At 41.7% G+C, this 20,308-nt stretch overlaps 1 protein-coding gene across 1 annotated transcript in view; it reads right to left on the bottom strand.

The window, feature by feature from the left end:
• TRPM6 (transient receptor potential cation channel subfamily M member 6) overlaps positions 1–20,308 on the bottom strand; it is a 93,661-nt gene that overhangs the window by 56,067 nt on the left and 17,286 nt on the right. The window contains exons 4-11 of the mRNA XM_075020815.1: positions 11,289–11,469; positions 10,713–10,926; positions 9,749–9,873; positions 8,798–8,969; positions 7,322–7,496; positions 5,849–5,972; positions 3,472–3,544; positions 3,251–3,351 (exon numbers count right to left, since the gene is read on the bottom strand). Of these exons, the coding sequence (XP_074876916.1) occupies positions 3,251–3,351; positions 3,472–3,544; positions 5,849–5,972; positions 7,322–7,496; positions 8,798–8,969; positions 9,749–9,873; positions 10,713–10,926; positions 11,289–11,469 (1,165 nt within the window). The remainder of the gene's footprint in view (positions 1–3,250; positions 3,352–3,471; positions 3,545–5,848; positions 5,973–7,321; positions 7,497–8,797; positions 8,970–9,748; positions 9,874–10,712; positions 10,927–11,288; positions 11,470–20,308) is intronic.

The following is a 20,308-nucleotide window of genomic DNA, read 5'->3' as shown; positions in this document are numbered from 1 at the left end:
CTTGTTCTATGGCTTGTTCCTTGGGAGAAGAGACCAACATCCACCTTGTTACAACCTCCTTACAGGGAACTGTAGGGAGCTATAAGGTCTCCCTTGAGTCTTCCTTTCACCAAGGAACAGAAGGCATCAGATGAAAATATCAGGTAGCAAACAGCCACTGAAATTTAACATTCTCAGTTTAAGTTCTATTTAGTAAAGCCTTTGACACTGTTTCCCACAGCATTCTCCTGGAGAAACTGGCTGCTCATGGCTTGGACGCATATACCCTTCACTCGGTAAAAAACTGGCTGGGTGGCCAGGCCCAAAGAGTTGTGGTTGAATGGACTTCAATTCAGTTGGCAGCTGGTCACAAGTGGTGTTCCACAGGGCTCAGTATTGGGCCCAGTTGTGTTTCATATCTTTATCAATTATCTGGATGAGGGGATCAAGTGCACCCTCAGTAAGCTTGCAGACGACACCAAGTTGGGTGGGAGTGTTGATCTGCTTGAAGGTAGGAAGGCTCCACAGAGGGATCTGGACAGGCTGGACCGATGGGCCAAGGCCAATTGTATGAAGTTCAACAAGGTCAAGTGCCGGGTCCTGCACGTGGGTCACAACAACCCCATGCAGCGCTACAGGCTTGGGGAAGAGTGGCTGGAAAGCTGCCTGGAGGAAAAGGACCTGGGGGCGCTGGCCAACAGCCGGCTGAACATGAGCTAGCAGTGTGCCCAGGTGGCCAAGAAGGCCAATAGCAGCCTGTATATGTAATATCAGAAATAGTGCAGCCAGCAGGACTAGGGAAGTCATCATGCCCCTGTACTCAGCACTGGTGAGGCCGCACCTCGAGTGCTGTGTTCAGTTTTGAGCCCCTCACTACAGGAAAGACATTGAGGTGCTGGAGCGTGTTCAAAGAAGAGCAACAAAGCTGGTGAAGGGTCTAGAGAACAAGTCTTACAAGGAGCAGCTAAAAGAACTGGGGTTGTTTAGTGTGGAGAAAAGGAGGCTGAGGGGAGACCTTATCACTCTCTACAACTACCTGAAAGGGTGTTGTAGCGAGGTGGGTGCTGGTCGCTTCTCCCAAGAAACAAGCGATAGGACAACAGGAAACAACCTCAAGTTGTGCCAGGGGAGGTTTAGATTGGATATTAGGAAAAATGGCTTCACTGAAAGGGTTGTCAAGCACTGGAAGAGGCTGACCAGGGAAGTGGTTGAGTGACCATCCCTGAAGGTATTCAAAAGACCTGTAGATGTGGCACTTAGGGACATGGTTTAGTGGTGGACTCGGCAGTGTTAGGTTTATGGTTGGACTCAATGATCTTAAAGGTCTTTTCCAACCTAAATGATTCTATTATTCTATTCTATGAACCTATGATTTTGTTATTATATCATTTATACTAATTCAGCAGTCAAAGCAAGTTTCACCTGCCATACCTCCAACATAAATGCAAAGGAATTATGCAGACTCAAAGGCCTTGCCAACGTATATCTTCAGTGATAAAAATAGCAAAAGCATAATGCTTTTCTCTTACTCAAATATTATAGCATTTGAAGCAGTAAGATAGATTGTGTCCCCCTTTCTTTAATATCTTACACAGATGTGCTTCAATAAAGCTTATCAACAGTTCACAGCAGAGTTGTTGAAGACAAAAAACTAAATAAACACAAATAAAAAAAATATGTGCTATAAAACAATGAAAGAAGACATTGGGAAAAATAAATTGTCCTCAGAGTCAAAACGTAACAGGGTATCATAAAAAAAAATAATCATAAAGGCAAAAATATGCACACGTCATTTTGTATACACAAATCTTTTCTATATTCCATAAAAACAAAAGTCTGTTGGACAGAAATACTGTTATAGGTATACAGTCAAACACTCAAAAGTTATCAGCTAATTGACACCATGAATAATGGTACAATTATTCATTGCTCAATCATACACTATGTTTCCCCAGAGGGCATAGTCTTATTGAGTTTACAGAGTGAATGATGCTTTCTTAGCAGGGAGTTATTCAACATTTTGTTCTAACATTATTGTTCCAGGCTTGATACATCCCTTATTATTCACACACTGTTCAAATCCTGAAAATGAAACCAGCAATTTCCTTCTTTGCCTTTCAGTAGGCACTGAACACCATTTATTTTTACCAGGTTTTGTGCAAGAACATGACATGATCATCTGCACCTCACAGATAGTGAACTGAGCCCAAAGAGGCAACAACAACAACAAAAAAATCCTTTAATTCATGGATGCCTAATTGTAGACATCTCAGGCATAGTCCTCCATGTATTCAGCCTTATACACCACAGGAAAATACAGACTGGTGGTCAATAAATTCAGCTGTCTTGTTGTGTCAAACAACCAGCTGAGGTCACTCAAAAAAAAATATACCCACTGTCCCTCTTCCAAAATTTACATTGTAAAGAAGAAAAGGTGCTCGGGATTGGAAAAATCAACCTTGTAATTCTTGGAAGCGAAAACTTTTGGAAGCATTAGAAAAAATTTCTTGAAGAAAATATTTACTCTTATAACAAACAGGAATAGCATGTGTTGAGGCACATACAATTTTATATTCATGATCCCTAAAAATCCCTCACTTAGGGAGGGTTATACTTAAATACTGAATTACATCTGAAAACTTGAAAAACACAATTATAGGACTGATTCAATTGCTACTGTATGTTCTTTCACAAGCATACAGTTAATGTGGGTCTAAATCATGGCTTGCCTTGACTGCAACTATTCCTAAGAAACAATATCTGAAATAATGCCATGATGCGACATTACCACAGTTAATTCTACCTTTTTTTACCTGGTAACACCATAAAGGACCGTGATTTCTGTATTTCTGTCTAAAGCTGGGAAAACAGAGGCAACACTCGTTTTGAGTTTAGTCCTTTGGCAAAAGAGTACTCTGGGCTACAATGAAATATCCTCAAACACTGATGACTGTCAACACAGGCTTGAGGAATACACATCCAGAAGGACCACTGAAACTACTTGGAAAAGCTAGCAGCAAAAACTACAGGAATTATAGGTGTCACCTTTTATCTGGGGAAACAAATGTGATTTTCCATCTGATGCACTCTGCAGTTGAATACTTCACAATTTTAAGAACAATGCCTCTCTAAAAACAAAGATGATTACTTCAGAAGACTGACTCCAAGCATCAAACTATTCCTTAATTAAAGCTTGACAAATGCAAATCATGGAAAATTAGTCATCATAATAAAGTGTAAAACCACTGTGAAAAATAAAACGTAATATTACCTTCCAGTGTTGTCCATAAACCAGTATGTGTTTCTTGGCAATATCTAGCCGGTTCCAGGCCAACGCCAAATCTAGCTGATCTGAAGCAGACATATTTGTACCTAGGAAACAAGTAAAGGACCTAGCAGTTTTCACACATTGATGTTACTCTTTTGCTTTGAAAAGGTAAACCAATGGAACTGTATGTCAGCTGAAAACAGATCATACTTTTAGATAGGTACCTTTCAAAAGTGCAGTCAGAATTGCCAAATCAATGTCCTGCTGATCTTCTGACTCCGCATCAAATATGGTTATCTGTTAGAATTGCAGAAGTACACTATTTGAGGTGAGGCAGAGAAGTCTGTAGTTATTGCTTCTTGGAAAGGGCTGTGGTAGATTAAATCATACACATTTCAACACAAACAATGGCAAAGGCCCAGACATGATTTTCCTTTGTTTCAGACAGAAAATGTACCATTTTGCTTTTTAATACAATGGCATCCCAGGCAAACTGGAATCAACCTACTGCTTAATAACTTGACTCTATTTCCTTTTGATTAGCATTTAAAGCTGAGAAATGTAAAAATGCAACATGGTTAATATCTACTCAGTTTTCAACTAAAAAACAGACAAATAAAGTAAAACAAAAAATAATAAAAACATATTGGGTAGTTTCCATCTTAGTGATCATTGCTACAATAGTCATTACTCCCATAACAAATGCTTGGTACTTCATCATATTTGAGAAGTCGTGGCAGACTGGTGAAGTTCCCAGTGACTGGAAAAGGGAAAACATAACCCCCATTTTTAAAAGGGGAAAAAAGGAAGACCCAGCGAACTACAGGCCAGTCAGTCTTACCTTTGTGCCTGGAAAGATCATGGAGCAGATCCTTCTGAAAACTATGCTAAGGCACATGGAAAATAAGGAGGTGATTGGTGACAGCCAACATGGCTTCACTAAGGGCAAATTTTGCCTGACGAGTTTGGTGACCTTCTACGACGGAGTTATAGCATTGGTGGATAAGAGAAGAGCAACTGACATCATCTGCCTGGACTTGTACAAAGCATTTGATACTGTCCCGCACAACATCTTTGTCTCTAAAATGGAGAGACATGGTTCTGACAGGTGGACCACCTGGTGCATAAGGAATTGGCCGGATGGTCACACTCAAAGAACTGTGGTCAATGGCTCAATGTCTGGTGGAGACCACTGATGAGTGGTGTCCCTCAGGGCTTGGTGCTGGGCCCAGGATTATTTAACATCTTTTCTGGGGACATGGGCAGTGGGATTGAGTGGAACCTCAGCAAGTTTGCAGATGACACCTCCAGAAGGAAGGGATGCAATCTGGAGGGACCTTGACAGGCTTGAGAGGTGGGCCCGTGCAAACATTATGAAGTTCAACAAGGCCAGGTGTAAGGTCCTGCACCTCGATCAGGGCAATCCCAAACAGGGATACAGGCTGGGCGATGAGTGGATTGAGAGCAGCCCTGAGGAGAGGGGTTTGGGGGTGTCGGTTGGCAAGAAGCTCAACATGACGCAGCAATGTGCACTTGCAGCCCAGAAAGCCAACTGTATCCTGGGCTGCATCAAGAGACATATTACCAGCAGGTCGAGGGAGGTGATTCTCCCCCTCTACTCTGCTCTGGTGTGACCCCACCTGGAGTACTGTGTCCAGCTCTGGGGCCCTCAACATAAGAAGGACATGGACGTCTTGGAGTGAGTCCAGAGGAAGGCCACAAAGATGATCAGAGGGCTGGAGCACCTCTCCTATGAAGACAGGCTGAGAGAGCTGGGTTTGTTTAGCCTAGAGAAGAGAAGGTTCCAGGGAGGCCTTATAGCGGCCTTCCAGTACCTAAAGGGGGCCTACAGGGAAGATGGGGAGGGACTGTTTATCAGGGAGTGTAGTGATAGGAAGAAGGGTAATGGTTTTAAACTGAAAGAAGGTAAATTTAGATTAGATATTAGGAAGAAATTCTACACTGTGATAGTGGTGAGGCACTGGAGCAGGTTGCTCAGAGAAGCTGTGGATGCCCCGTCCCTGGAAGTGTTCAAGGTCAGGCTGGATGGGGCTTTGAGCAACCTGGTCTAGTGGAAGGTGTCCCTGCCCATGGCAGGGGGGTTGGAACTAGATGATCTTTATGGTCCCTTCCAACCCAAAACATTCTGTGATTCTATGATTGTACTCACAAATGAGCACCTCAGCTGCTAAACATGCCAGCGCATTTCAAAAGTACATTTCAATACTCAGAGACAAGTTCTAGCACAATTCTGTTATGAGGAGAAGAATGGATGGAAACTTTTCTAAACTAAAAATAAGACAGAGAAGAAAAAAAGTAGGAATTACTTGATCTTTCCTGTGAAAACAAAGATGTCTGGCCTTTTACTAAAATTAGAAAGGCTGTTATTTCATAAACAACCACTGAGACTTGAGAAGTTAACTAAAAAGGTTCTGTGGAGCTACTCAATATATAAATTAGCACAGACACCTTTGTGTTAACTTTATATTAGAACACCATTACTTCTACAAGTGCTGTGCCCATGCCAACCCACCACAGAAAGAGCAAAAAGGGTAACAGCTAACGAAGATGTCCTAAACTTAGAGCATGAACCTCACTCACAGACTCTCTGTGCTCCATGCATTCCATCAAAATGTGAAAGAGATGACTGGACTGCTTCTGTCCCAAGCTAAATGTGTTTTGAATCATCACTAAGACCTCCTCCTTCACTTGAGGGCGCAGCTCCCTGAAAAACAGATATACAAGCAAGAATATGTATATTTTTAGCTACTTCTTACCAGCCCAAATGACACTTCAGCGAAAGACAAAACTTGTGCTAAGCACAGACATATAAGAAATCTCTTTTATTTCTACTTTTCTGTTGATTTATTCCTGCCTTCTTTCAACAAGACAAAGCAAAGTCATCCCATAACATAAATTATTATTCACACATGCATTAGTTCTGACCATACATATCTACTATTGGTAATAGAACAAATTAAAAAGGTAACAATTTTCAAAGGATTGTCTGTGAATACAAAGCTAAAAATCACTAAAAGTTTAGCAAGCTTTTTCTTTTTTTCAATAATCATACATGGATAAAATTAAATTCCTCATTATTTGTTCATCAGGCTTCATACCTCTCCCATCTTTTTTCCTCTCATTTGCCTTTCTGTCAACCTTTCCATCTATATTTTACTTTTCTTTTGAAATGGCAGGATTTTTTTTTTAAAGAAAAAAATGGAAGAAAAAGCAAGTGAAGAAAAAAGTTCTCAATACAACACACTAGGGAAAAATACCGCCCTCCCAATATAATATTTAGAAAAGATAATAAATAAACAATTAGGATATAAAGTTTATTAAATTGTTCATTTTTTTAATTGGAAAGAACCCAGGCCACCTTTATAAATTTGATTTTTTATTCAAAAAGCACTTTTGACTTTGAAAAACTTTCACAGAAATATTAATTGGCTATACAAATATATTTTTTTTTAATTCCAGTTTGGACATAAAATTTTCATCAAGGTAGGTTTAATAGAGTCTGCAGCTGAGGCTGCACTGGAGGTGACATAAAGAGTTACAGCTAGACGAGGATGACAAATCTGGGTTACCACCAGGTAAAACAAAGCCAGGGAACCTTAGTCCTCCTCCAAACCCAGTCTGAGGGTCCTACATCTACAAATCCCAGCCCTAGTCTCAAAAGCTTTGTGCAACCCAAACCCAAGCCCATTTACAGAATACTCATGGCAGGAGAAAGGATTGAGTCAAAACCCAAGCAGGCACCCTGGAGTCACCCAGCAATGTCCCTCAGCAAAGGTGAGAAACATTATAATAACTCAAGATAGCTAGATGCAGTTTCTTTTTCCTCTTCAAAAAAGCCACGGTAAATTTGGCAGAATAATTCTTTCAGCACTAATTTGAGGCAGGGAAGGAAGAAGTTCTGCTCTCACTTCACAAAAGTAAAAGCCAGCAAAAGACCATGGCGGGGTCATTACTAGAAGCATTAGAAATTATCTCAGTGGTTTTGAGACAGGCTATTTCACGTCCCTCCCAATACAGCAGACCAAGGAGGAGGAGCATTATGCCACTACTCACCCTGCATCACCTGTGTGTTTGTGGGTAAAAGCCAGGATATCTGCAGCTCTGCCAGTGCCCTCATAGACCACCACGGGGACAGCTGGGCTGGCCCTCACGTACTCCCACACCATTAGGATCACGTTGGGGCCTCCTTCCACCACCAACCCAACTATGGGTACACCTTGGCCCATTCCTGTTTCAAAACACACCTAACTGGTTACAAACAGGTCTCAGTCACACCAAAAATCAGAACATCTTGTAAATAAATACTCCTGAAGGAGTCTCATACATAGTTCAATGGAGAGGAAACCATGCCTTCACCATCTCTAATTTGACTTACACTTTTTAAGACTTTCACAGAACTTCTGCAACCAGATCAAAAAGACCAAGAAAAACTCCTGATGAAATTGTTAAGTAGCCCTAGCATTGGAAGGAAGAAACATCCTTCAGAATATCCCTCTGCCCTTTACAATAGCTCTCACATGCAAGTACATTGACGGCATTTGAAATTTGGTCAATATCCATTTGTTTACCTACACACATAGAAAAGTAATCAGGCACTTCTTTACAGACTTTCTCAAGCTTTACAGCAAGCAGGTTGGTTTTTTTTAATAATCAGAAATAAATTTCAAGTAATATGCAATAGAAGTGGAAAAACAACTGAAAGTCTGACCTGCAAAAACTCATAGTAAGAAAAGATATAGGAGGATGAATAAGAAACTCTAAATATGAACATGTTAAAAATTGGGTAAGTTTCTAAGTTTGTAAATATTGTAATGTGAGCAGATAAAGGAAACAAGGCTTCAACATCATAACTCTAATGTCTTTTTAACATACTGCAAGATTTAAATCACTAGGTACGAGTGAACTTCCCCAAATAATTTATACAATGTAGTGCATAAAAATAAATACTTGTCTACGTAATAAATATTTCATTCATCATTTCTATACTGTAACTCAGTCATTGTACAGACAAACAATGGAAGATACATAATCTGACAAACAAACATTGGCTGAAGGTATTCCTTTTGCAACCAGTCTTTGTTTCTGTACCTGAGGAGGTGACAGGTCTGCAATATAGAAGAGTGATGAGGACAAAAGTAATGAACAGGGGAAGAAGGATTTGAATTCCACTGAATGTGACAATTTTTCCACCTAGAAAAATGCTGGGAAACTATCTAGTGCTGATACAGAGACCATGGAAAACTACAAAGTGAGCAAATGCAATACTTACTAAATAACCTGAGTCATTTAGATGTCTCTACAACTAAGAAACCAAAATGCAAGTTAGCCCAAACACATAATGCTTTATAAAAATGCTGTCCTTTTCATTTTCCTGATATTCAAGTTCAAGACACATGCAATTAATAACTTTCAACCTCAGTGAAATCTATGGCAAATGAAGATGTACAACATGTAACAGGAAATGTCAACTACCTCCACTATTTTTAGGACAGGCTTTTCTGTCATAAAGCTGACCACAGCAGTACTCACTTGTGTGTATTTTTTGAAGTGATATGTACTTCTCCAGATTCCTCCTGAGCATCATTTCATTCCCATACTTGCCTACTGTCCCATCATCTGCCATTAGAAAATGAGAATGCATGCTGTTGAGGGTGCTTAGCTTGCTGAGTGGATTACCAAGAGTCTGGTACAGGCAAACTACCTAAGAAAACAAAAAAAAAAAGATCTTCAAAGAGACCAACAAAATATCACCATTTACCTTGCCTCGCTTGTTTGTATTTCTTCATCATATTGTGATCTTCTGAAAGCCTCCATCACACTTTTTGCTGCGCTACTCAAACACGGGTTTTCATTTGATTCTTAACAGCAACAAAACCAAAATTAATACCACAGAAAGCATTTCTGATTAGGCTTGTGGTCCTTAGTGAGAGTCACTGCCTGCCTTTCTTTGCAACACTTGAAACACAACAGCGTATTTTTCATGGGTGTATTCCCATTAAAAACATGTGAGCTATCATTTATCAGGACAAACTTCACCTTGTCAAGTTTTTTTAGACAGTTGTGTAGATTGTGCCCCCACACTGGCACTCACATAAAGTTCTAGTTTATGAATAAAAATCATGCATATTTATAGCCTATTTATGTATACCATTAACCTGATTGCTCATCCTGAATCACATGAATATAGAAATACATCATTTGTAACCACAAGAGAATTGCCTAATTAACTACAAAATTTCAAAAAGGAATGGCAATTTCCTGTAAGAAGAGAAATATTTTAAAACTATTCATTTACATAAAAAAAGCAAAATACAGTACTTCAACATGCCACAGAATTCTACTGGTGAGCAAAATCTAAGCTTCTATTACTGAGAAAAAATATCAAACCAGTGAAATGAAGCAAGCAGAAAATAAAGCATACAAGAAAGCTAACACCCCTTGAACATGAAGACTTTTATTATTAAAATGTGTCCAACTCACATCTTTTCCAATGAGATCCCTCTGGTTCTCAATGATACCCCATGGAGGAATCCCAACAGCACAGATCTTTCTTAGGTGTGGTGAGGCACAGCCTTTCAGTGCATCCCCCACATGCCTGGACACTCCTAAAAAGATAATTAAAACATCATTTTTCTTCTACATTTGGAGAACTGCTACAGGACACCAACGAAAGGGTTTCCCATCATTTAATTTATTCTATGGTTATGTTTTAACCAGAAACAAACCATCCCACCCAGCTTCTATATTCAACGTGCAATGCAGGAATTGTAACGCTCAGATGTAATGCACCAATCCTTCAAACTCAACACATATTTCTAATTAATAATACTCATATATGTTGCTAATGCTGCTTTCTACCTCCATAAAACTTTACTATTTACATAAGTGCACAGGATAGTTCTCCTGTAAGGTCACCGGATTGAATAAAAGATAAAGAAGTACAGCTGTTTCAGTTCCATGGCTCACCAACCCCCTCAGTTTTTAAGAGTAGTCTACAAGGAGTTTCAGATACTAATAGGCTAATTAATGTAGTATCCTAATTCAGAACTTTCTTAATTATAAAACACAAGTTAAATTTAGATTTCAAAACTGTTTCAAAACCACCAAACACAGTCCTCAGAACCTAAATATTTTAATGAAGCAGATAAAATTGACTGCAATTAAGTTCTGGTTATCTACTATCAGTGTTTCTTATTACGTGCAAAATACTCTGCTCTTTAAGAAAAAAAAAATATTAAAAATATTCAAAATGCCTGTCAACAGCAGAGGAACATGATGTCTTTCTTTGAATTATCATTGTTCCTTAAAAATAAAAAGCTTCATTTTGTGCTAAAATATCAGAAATTATAAAAAAATGTCATTATATTTGCCTTAAATGTATATGCTTGTATGCAGAGAAAGAACACCAGCACAAGACTGAAACAATGAAAAATAATTACACTACCGCTGTTGATGCCTTCTGTAATTATCCATGCTCCTGTAGTCTCAGCAGCCTTCACCAATCCTTTGCTGAAAACCTGCTTGACCTTTGAGGGAAGCTTGAAATCTTGAATGCCTCCATGAACAGAGATCACTAGCTTTGGTAACTCCATCTGCCATTCTTTAACCATCAGGTTCAACAGCTGATCCAAATTGCTATCATAGGAGAGTCTAATATACTGGAGGAAATAATAATAGGTAAAATAAACAACCTTTAAATACTCCAAGAGAAGAAAATGATCTTACAAAGTTTTCAGCATTAATGTCTTAAAGATGTTGTGCAGGATTAGAACTTTCACAATACCACTAACATGATAGCACAAAAATACATCAGTGAACAATACACACAGCAAGACAGACTACGCTTAATCACGGCAAAGTTTGATGTAAAAATATCGTACACACACTCCAACCTGACTTACTTTTAGATTCCCCTGCCCTCTTAAGACAAGCAATCTGATATTCACCCAACACCACTTTTTGCATTTCTTATGCTGAAATTATAAAAAGAAGTCGGATATACAAACCCAGCATCTATTACCTTGGCATGGTAAGTGTGATCTCCATCTTGAAAATTGATTGTACCAAATGCGTCCGTTGGACTTGTCTTTGTGTGTTTTTGCACAGACCATTCTCCACCATCTATCTGTGGGGCAGTCTGATAAATAGGCCAGCTACAGTTTACTCCTGGGTGATCTCCAATCAGCCGTCCACAGCAACATCTCTCATTAAAAATAAAGAAATTATTTTATATCAAACCCCTTTGCATGCAGCTCTAAGATCTTCATGAGAATAGCCCAAATAGTTTTTCTACAAAGAAGGATATTGTAGCTTTCTGACATGGAATATAATAAAAATTAACTAGGCTGAATAAATCTCAACAATGTTAAAATGACTTTGAATTAAACCATAAATATGTTTTGTTGGATACAGAATTTGTTCTCCACCCAAGGAACACTAATAACAGTTGGAGGGTTAGAATAATCTTCAAAGGTCCCTTCCAACCCAAACCATGCTGTGATTCTGTGTGATTCTGTAACAGTTTGAGAGTCCCGCATAGCAATTCTGATCTGAACAATGTAGCTCAGATTTACTGGTCTTGTATGTGACATTTCAGAGGAATATCTTAGGACACCAAGGTTTGCTATGGTTATTACCCAGGTTATTCTGGGTACTGAAGAAAGATCTAGGAGTTACCGTCATTAATCAGGGGAGCAGCAACCCTCAGTCTAGAGAGAACTTCAGGGTGGCCTATAAAGGCCTATACTAAGGTCACCCTTGGATGCCAGCAAAGTGAGTATACAAAATAAACAGACTGAAGTGCAATGTTAACGGAAGTTTAGCAGAAGCTCAGTTAACATTAAAGGCTCGCAACTGGATGAATAACCTAGATTCCAAATTCAACCAGTATTACTGTCTTACAGGTTTCGACAGGCTTCAGTGTCTTTTACAGGATTAACTTCAATATAATTTATAGTGACATCTAACAGTCCAGTTGTCCTTTAGACATTTCAGAATTTAATATACACTAGGAAATGGAGATAAATTCTTCCCTTTTACTCTTTTAACATACCAAACAGCCTTCAACAACCCAAACTCAAGGACTGCCTTGGGACTCAGATGTATTGCTTGTGCATCTAGGGGCAAGTTAGATGTAAACATCTGCAAAACCCGAAGAGGTACCTTCAGAAAGAGACAGAGTTTTCTGTGGAGATGAGTAAGAACTAACTGGTGAAAAAGAAATAGATTACAAATAACAAACAAACAAAAACAAACCCCAAAACAACCCTAAGCAAATTAAGGAAGTGAGCTGCTTTAGAAAGGTACTTTTTCATACCCAGAAGCCATGAAATTATGTTTGCATTCCGGTTTTTCAGCACAGGCAAATTACATTTGATTGATTCAATGCTCTGCAAAAGCAGACTGGAGAAGGAAGCCTCCCACACTCTTGGGGAATTAATAAGTCAACTAAACAATCTTATTCAGTGGAGGATTAAAGAGTTGTAGAAGCCTAGCACTGCAGAAAAGACTTGAGCTCTATTGTCACATGTATGATGATGGTTAGCTAGAAGTCAGAAGGCAATAGGAACTACTGAAAATGTCCAAATTTTTGTCAAGCTAATTCAACATGTATTAGCCAACCTAGACCAGCTACACCTTTTCCCTAGCTGAGACAAATAGTAGGATATCACAGAAATACAGGGACTCACCAGAAAGAAGTCAGGCATGTGCTCACAACTGAATCCTAGAAAAAGGAAAAGGAAATGATCTCGCTGGGGGCGGGGGGGGGAAGCCTCACAAAGGGATTTTTATTGCCAAGTTACTCTAACCAGAAGTATTGCCAGGTCTGGCTCACTGCATGTCTCCACAACCATTTGCACTGTGGTAGTGGCAGAAAAAAACCCAGTGATTAGGAGAGGGGGCACAGGAGCTGCTGAAACAAACTATTGACCTCGGGACCTCATTTTGATGACCCCAAAAGCAAAACCCATTATAATTTTGCCTTCTTATAGGCAAACCAAGACAAACAGGTCAAGGCTCATAAATGAAACAAAAAGTATCCAAGCTGTAACTTGGAGAACAAGCCAGTCACACTAAGTCACTTACAAATGTACAATTAAATGACTATTTCAGAAAACTGTGAGGGATCAACACAGATGGAAGATCATTGCTGACATCGTGTTGCCAAATAACACATGGACTCAGAATCCACACTCAGAGTCGCTATAGAGGCATATCTAAACTAAAAGTGTTTCAGATCAACGTAGCTGTAAAGCAGGTAGCACAAGGGACACAGATTTGGATAAAATCTGCCCACAGGGAGCACAAGGCTGATGACTATATTTGTTTATGACTCTTCCTGCATACCTCAAAGGAAGGACCAGAAGAAAGAAACAGTTTTGATTTTATTATTGGTCTTCAGAGGACAAATTTCTCTACAGCTATGCTATTAGATTCCTTGCTCCATTTTTTTTATGCTTGCTTTTTGGGGGGAATCCAGGGTAAGAGACAGCAAATGTCAGGAAAAAATTGATCTTTAGATGAAAGATGAGAAAAAACATAGATACCCTATTGTCCTTTGGTCCTGAAAATACCTTGTGCTCACTGTACTCCTAGAGTGGTCTCACAATAACAAGACCTTTCATCCAGGAGACATTCTGAAAGACAGAGGACCAACAGCAGTCCCAACCAAATGCTACATTACCTTACGTTACTCACATACCACATTACACAGACTGAGTCTGACTCAGCAAATACCAGTGCTTGGAAGGACAGCACTGAAAAGCAATCAATCAGGCTCATCAGCAATGGATTAAATTTTCTAAAATATTAATTAATTTCAGCCCATCATCAAAATATGAGCACAGAATGACTATCTATCTCATACGTTACTGTTCCATATGGGGTTACATCAGCAGTTCCTCCTAGAGCAGCAAGAGTCAGAGCAACCTGCCTTTTCAAAGTAGATATCCTGTGGAAAGGAACTAACCATCTGACAAGACAAATCAGTGCTGTAACCTTGAAACTGAAAGGCCAAATGAACACTGAACTATGTTAGTAATTAACATCATTTGCACTACATACTTAATGTTTACGTGTAAATGTACCCAGAGGTGAGCCGCACTCAGAACAGCTCAGTTATGCTGAGCAGGCAGTGGAGAAACTGCACATAGACCTACCACACAGGTGTGCAGGACACATGCAGCTGCTTTTACCTCAGAGATTACCATAGCAAAAAGTATGAACTGTGAAGGACTGGTGTTTCCCAAATAGCTCATGCTCTGCTCCAAGCTGGCACACTCACTCTCTAGACATCTAGCGGGAAGGGACAAGGTGCTAAGGACTCCTGAGATACTTGAGAGGTCAAAAGCCAAGACTAAGTGGCTCTCAGGAAGGTTGAGTAAACCAAAGCAGAACATAACATACAGCTGTCTCAGTTTTTCTTCTGTAAGGTTTTGTGCTGTGTGCATAGTGATAGGACTCAAGGAGGAGAAGAGCTACCAGACAAGGATGATGGTTGAGTCGGGATCACTTGGGAGCACTCGACACACACATGTCCCTGCGACCTGCCAGGCTACACCCCAGGGTGCTGCAGGAGGTGGCTGATGTCCTTGTGCAGCCATTCTCCATCAGCTCTCAAAGGCCATGGAGATCAGGGAAGCCTCCAACAGTCGGAGAAAGGCAAATGTCACACCTGCCTTCAAAAAAGGGCAAAAGCCAATCTAAGGAATTGCAGGACGGCCAGCCTCCCATCAGTCCCATGTGAAATCAAGGAGCATGTCCTCCTGAAGCCCATGCCTGGGCACAGCAGGGACTAGACAGCAACAGGGAGCAGTCAGCAAGGATTTACCAAGGGTAAATCATGCCTGACTCACCTGACTGCCTTCTGCGACAAAATCATGGGGATGAGAGGACAGCAGCGGATGCCACCTACCTCTGCTCTAGCCAGGCTTTTGACACTGTATCCCCTAATATTCTTGTATCTGGGCTGTGACATTACGGTCTGGGAGAGAGAACGTCTTGATGGGTGAGGACCTGGTTGGGTGGTGGGCTCACAAGTTGGTGGTTGTTAGGTCAGACGCTGCCTGGAGGCCAGTATGAAGCAGGGTCCTGCAGAGTCTGTGTGGGGTCTGTCCTGTCCAACATCTCCACCAGTGACCCAGAGGAGGGGAGGGAGGACAAGTGCAGCCCTGGGGAGGGGCAGCCCTGGGGCATGGCCCTGGGCGCTGGTGGGCAGTGAGCTGAGCCAGGGCCACCCGTGCGCCCGGGCAGCAATGAGGGCCAGCAGTGCCTGTGGTGGTGTGAGCAGGACATGGCCCGAGAGCCAGGGGAGGGCAGGGACTGTGCCCTCTGCTTGGTCCTTGTCACACCCTGTCTAGTTACCGCCTCCAGTTTGGTCCCCAACACAGAACAGAAACCAGCAAACTGGTGGGACCTGAGGGGCGAGTGACCATCCTGGTGACGGATGGCAGGGCTGGAGCCCTTGGCCTCCAAGTAGAGGCTGCGGGACCAGGGATGGTCCAGCTGGGAGGAGGGATGGTTTCAGGGCCATCCAACAGCATCCCTGGCACTGATGGGAGGGAATGGAGGAGATGCAGCTGGACTCTTCATAGTGGTGTGTGGTGGGAAGGCAAGATGCAGCAGCACAGCTGAAACACGGGAGGCTCAAGCTGGAGTTAAGGAGAAGCCTTTTCCCCAGGAGACCAGCCCAGCGATGAAGCCTGGGCCTGGGGATGGGGAGTTCTCTCTGGCCTTGGGGTTTTCACACCCTGGCTGGGTGAAGTCCTGAGCAGCCCAGTCTGACTGCCCCAGCTAAGCCTGCTTTGGGCAGGGGCTGGGACTGGACACCTCCCCAGGTCCCTGCCCACCTGAGTTATCCTGTAATCCTATGAAAGTACCATATGAATTGATTTAAAGCATCTTTGCAATGACTTTACCTTCTTTGCCTCAAAGGCTCACTAGGCTACTAGTGAAGGAGGGAGCAATGTCAGTAACACAAAAGCAGGACTTCTGGATAAGTCACACTTCAAGCAACAAGGGGAAACCTGAAGGGTCACAGTGAGGCAAAAGTTACTGCAGTAGCCAGATTACAAAATCCGGTGCCCTGGCAGGCAGCACTTCAGAGATTGCGTCCAAAGAATATGCCTAAAAGGTCAGATATAGCGACAATTTGTGAGACATCTCAGATGTGTAAGGATGTAGAAGTTCAGCACCAGATTCATGAATATTCATGCAGGGAGAATGCTACGTCTAGGTGCTGTCTGAGATGTGTTTGTAAGCACTTCACTGAAGAGCAGATAGAGGCCACTTCAACATGCCAGGGAAGCATGGACAAAGGTGCCAGTAAGTTACTCAAATTTGATTAGCAACTACTAAATGGAGTTATTCTACTTAGTATTAGCAAACAGTTGCATAACCTACTCATAAACTGTTTGCAAACCTTGGAAGTTCTCTGCAAATAAGAAATCATTAACAGATTTCATTTGTCTACAATATTAGGTCAAATTATAGTAGGCATCAAGTACATTCACATGACTTTTGGACTGTTGTGGAAAATTACAGATCACAGGAGGCCCAAAACTTGTTTCGTTGCTGATTTAATAAATACAATAGAACCAGTTATAACACTCATGTGAAAATTATTTCCCCTTGTTAGGAACAGAAAAATTCTCCTAGAACAAAGCTTTGTGTACACCTTAAGATATACAAGAACACAAGAACAGTTAACATTTGAGAAAATGTACTTGCAACATAATGGCTGACTGAAATGATCATCAGACACCCACACCCATTCTGCATATATAGACAGACCAACAAACAGGAGTCACATTAATTTAAACAGCATGAAAATGCTCAACGAAAAGTGAAAGAAACACCTACAAGATAAAAAACCCACAAAGGTACGGGATGTCTTACAGAGAAAGGTGAAAGATAAAAACAAACCCACCCTGCAGGGTGCACATTTCCAGCTTCTCTTCCTCCCTCTCCCACTGTAGCATTCATATTCATGCAGCTAACCTGTGTTTGATTAGGAGGCTGATTTGGTGGAAACATAATCTTGGTTTGGTTTTCCACCGGCCAGGTTAATTCTCCCAGACCAAATAACAACATGGTCACTCTGCAGGGGGAAGGGGGACGACTGCCAAACTACTGTAGTCTCAATTTAGACAGGATTAAACCCCTATATGTTGAAGCACAAGTTAACTTCAGCTTAGATACCCACCCAGGCATTGGCAGGTTAGAAGGAAGCATTAAAATCCTCCCTGCATTTCTACTTCCAGAATACCTGCAAAAATATTTGAATCTCTATTCTTCTGCTCTAAAGCAAAATAGATATGCAACCATTTCCTCAGAGGGAGTTGACCCTTTCTGAACAGACGCCACACAGATCATTTGCCTTACTTACAAGGCCAACACTATTCTGTATATCAGCCCTTTACAGTGATCTGATTTCAAGGAGTAATTTATTTGCTTTTTGGAAAATGCGACTCATTTCACATAAATCTTAGAAGCAAAATAAAATGTGTAACATAATGAAAAAGCAAATAAACATGCTCATGCAGGTGACAGCACTAGTTAGCACCAGCTTGCTAATTGTTAGTTATCAGAAACTCATTACTTTCTGTTGCTTCAGCCTTCAGAAACCTTTAACACAAAACAAATGTCAAGAGAAGTTAAAAATTTTGTTCCAACAGCTGATAATTCATTATCAAAAACATACAGCATCAAAACCTATTTGGGAACACCAGCTAAATGACAAATGTTAGATTGAAAACAACTAATTAATACAAGCTGCAAAATACTACTTGTCTGAAAAACCCACACACAAGCTAAAAGCACCAAAGTGATGTAATTTTTGTTGCTTCCCTTCCCAAAAGCAGGGACTCAGAAAGCCCACTGCAAAGAAGATGAAAAACCTTTGGAAAACGTATCATCAGGGATGTTTCTATTACCATCTTTCATAGAATACTAGAATCATTTAGGTTGGAAAAGACCTTTAAGATCATTGAGTCCAACTGTTAACCTATTACTGCCAAGCCCACCACTAAACCATGTCCCTAAGTGCCACATCTACACATCTTTTGAACATCTCCAGGGATGGTCACTCCACCACTTCTCTGGGCAGCCTGTTCCGATGCCTGAAAACCCTTTCGGTGAAGACATTTTTCCTCATATCCAATCTAAATCCTCCTTAGCACAACTTGAGGCTGTTTCCTCTCATCCTAACGCTTGTTCCTTGGGAGAAGAGACCAACACCCACCTCGCTACAACACCCTTTCAGGCAGTTGTAGAGAGCAATAAGGTCTCCCCTCAGCCTCCTTTTCTCCACACTAAACAACCCCAGTTCTTTTAGCTGCTCCTCATAAGACTTGTTCTCTAGACCCTTCACCAGCTTTGTTGCTCTTCTTTGAACACGCTCCAGCACCTCAATGTCTTTCTTGTAGTGAGGGACCCAAAACTGAACACAGCGTTCAAGGTCGGGTCCCACCAATGCCAAATACAGGGTGACAATCACTTCCCTGCTTCTGCTGGCCACACTGTTTCTGATATCGGCCAGGCTACTATTGGCCTTCTTGGCCACCTGGGCACACTGCTGGCTCATGTTCAGCCAGCTGTCAACCAACACTCTCAGGTCCTTTTCCTCCAGGCAGCTTTCCAGCTACTCTTCCCCAAGCTCGTAGCGCTGCATGGGGCTGTTGCGACCCACATGCAGGACCCAGCACTTGGCCTTGTTGCATCTCATACAATTGGCCTTGGCCCATCGATCCAGCCTGTCCGGATCCCTCTGTAGAACCTCCCTACCCTCAAGCAGACCAACACTCCCACCCAACTTGGTGTCGTCTGCAAGCTTACTGAGGGTGCACTTGATCCCCACATCCAGATCATTGATAAAGATATGAAACACAACTGGGCCCAATACTGAGCCCTAGAGAACAGCACTTCCAGGGTGTGAAAAACACCAGGCCACCAACTGGATTTAACTCCATTCACCACAACTCTTTGGGCCTGGCCACCCAGCCAGTTTTTAACCCAGTGAAGGGTATGTGCGTCCAAGCCATGAGCAGCCAGTTTCTCCAGGAGAATGCTGTGGGAAACAGTGACAAAGGCTTTACTAGATTCTAGGTAGACAACAACCACAGCCTTCTCCTCATCCACTGAGTGGGTCACCTTGTCGTAGAAGGAGATCAAGTTAGTCAAGCATAAACCCATGCTGACTGGGCCTGGTTGCCTCGTTGTCCTGTATGTGCATGATCTGCTCCATAACCTTCCCCGGCACAGAGTCAGGCTGCCAGGCCTGTAGTTCCCCAGATCCTCCTTCTAGCCATTCTTGTAAATGGGCGTCACATTTGCTAACCTCCAGTCAACTGGGACTTCCCTGGTTAGCCAGGACTGCTGATAAATGATGGAAAGTGGCTTGGTGAACACTTCTGCCAGCTTCCTCAGTACCCTTGGGTAGATGCCATCCAGCCCCATAGACATGTGTGTGTCTAAGTGGTGTAGCAGGTTGCTAACAATTTCCCCTTGGACTATGGGGACTTCTTTCTGCTCCTCGTCCCTGTCTTCCAGCTCAGGGGGCTGGGTGCCTTGAGAACAACTGGTCTTACTGTTAAAGACTGAGGCAAAGAAGGCATTAAGTACCTCAGCCTTTTCCTCACCCTTTGTCACTACGCTTCCCCACACATCTAGTAAAGGATGGAGATTCTCCTTAGCTCTCCTTTGTTGTTAATATATTTATAGAAACATTTTTCATTGTCTTTTATAGCAGTAGGCAGATTAAGTTCTAGTTGGGCTTTGGCCCTTCTAATTTTCTCCCTACATAACCTCACAACATCCTTGTAGTCCTCTTGAGTTGCCTGTCCCTTCTTCCAAAGGTCATAAACTCTCTTTTTTTTCCCGAGTTCCAGCTAAAGCTCTCTGTTCAGACAGGTTGGTCTTCTTCCCTGATGGCTTGTCTTTCGGCACATAGGGACAGCTTGCTCCTGCACCTTTAAGATTTTCTTCTTGAAGAATGTCCTGCCTTCCTGGGCTTCTTTGCCCTTCAGGACTGCCTCCCAAGGA

This window comes from Buteo buteo, chromosome Z (assembly GCF_964188355.1).
Source record: "Buteo buteo chromosome Z, bButBut1.hap1.1, whole genome shotgun sequence".
In the NCBI taxonomy this organism is placed as follows: Eukaryota; Metazoa; Chordata; class Aves; order Accipitriformes; family Accipitridae; genus Buteo; species Buteo buteo.
This window is presented reverse-complemented; position numbering and strand designations above follow the sequence as displayed.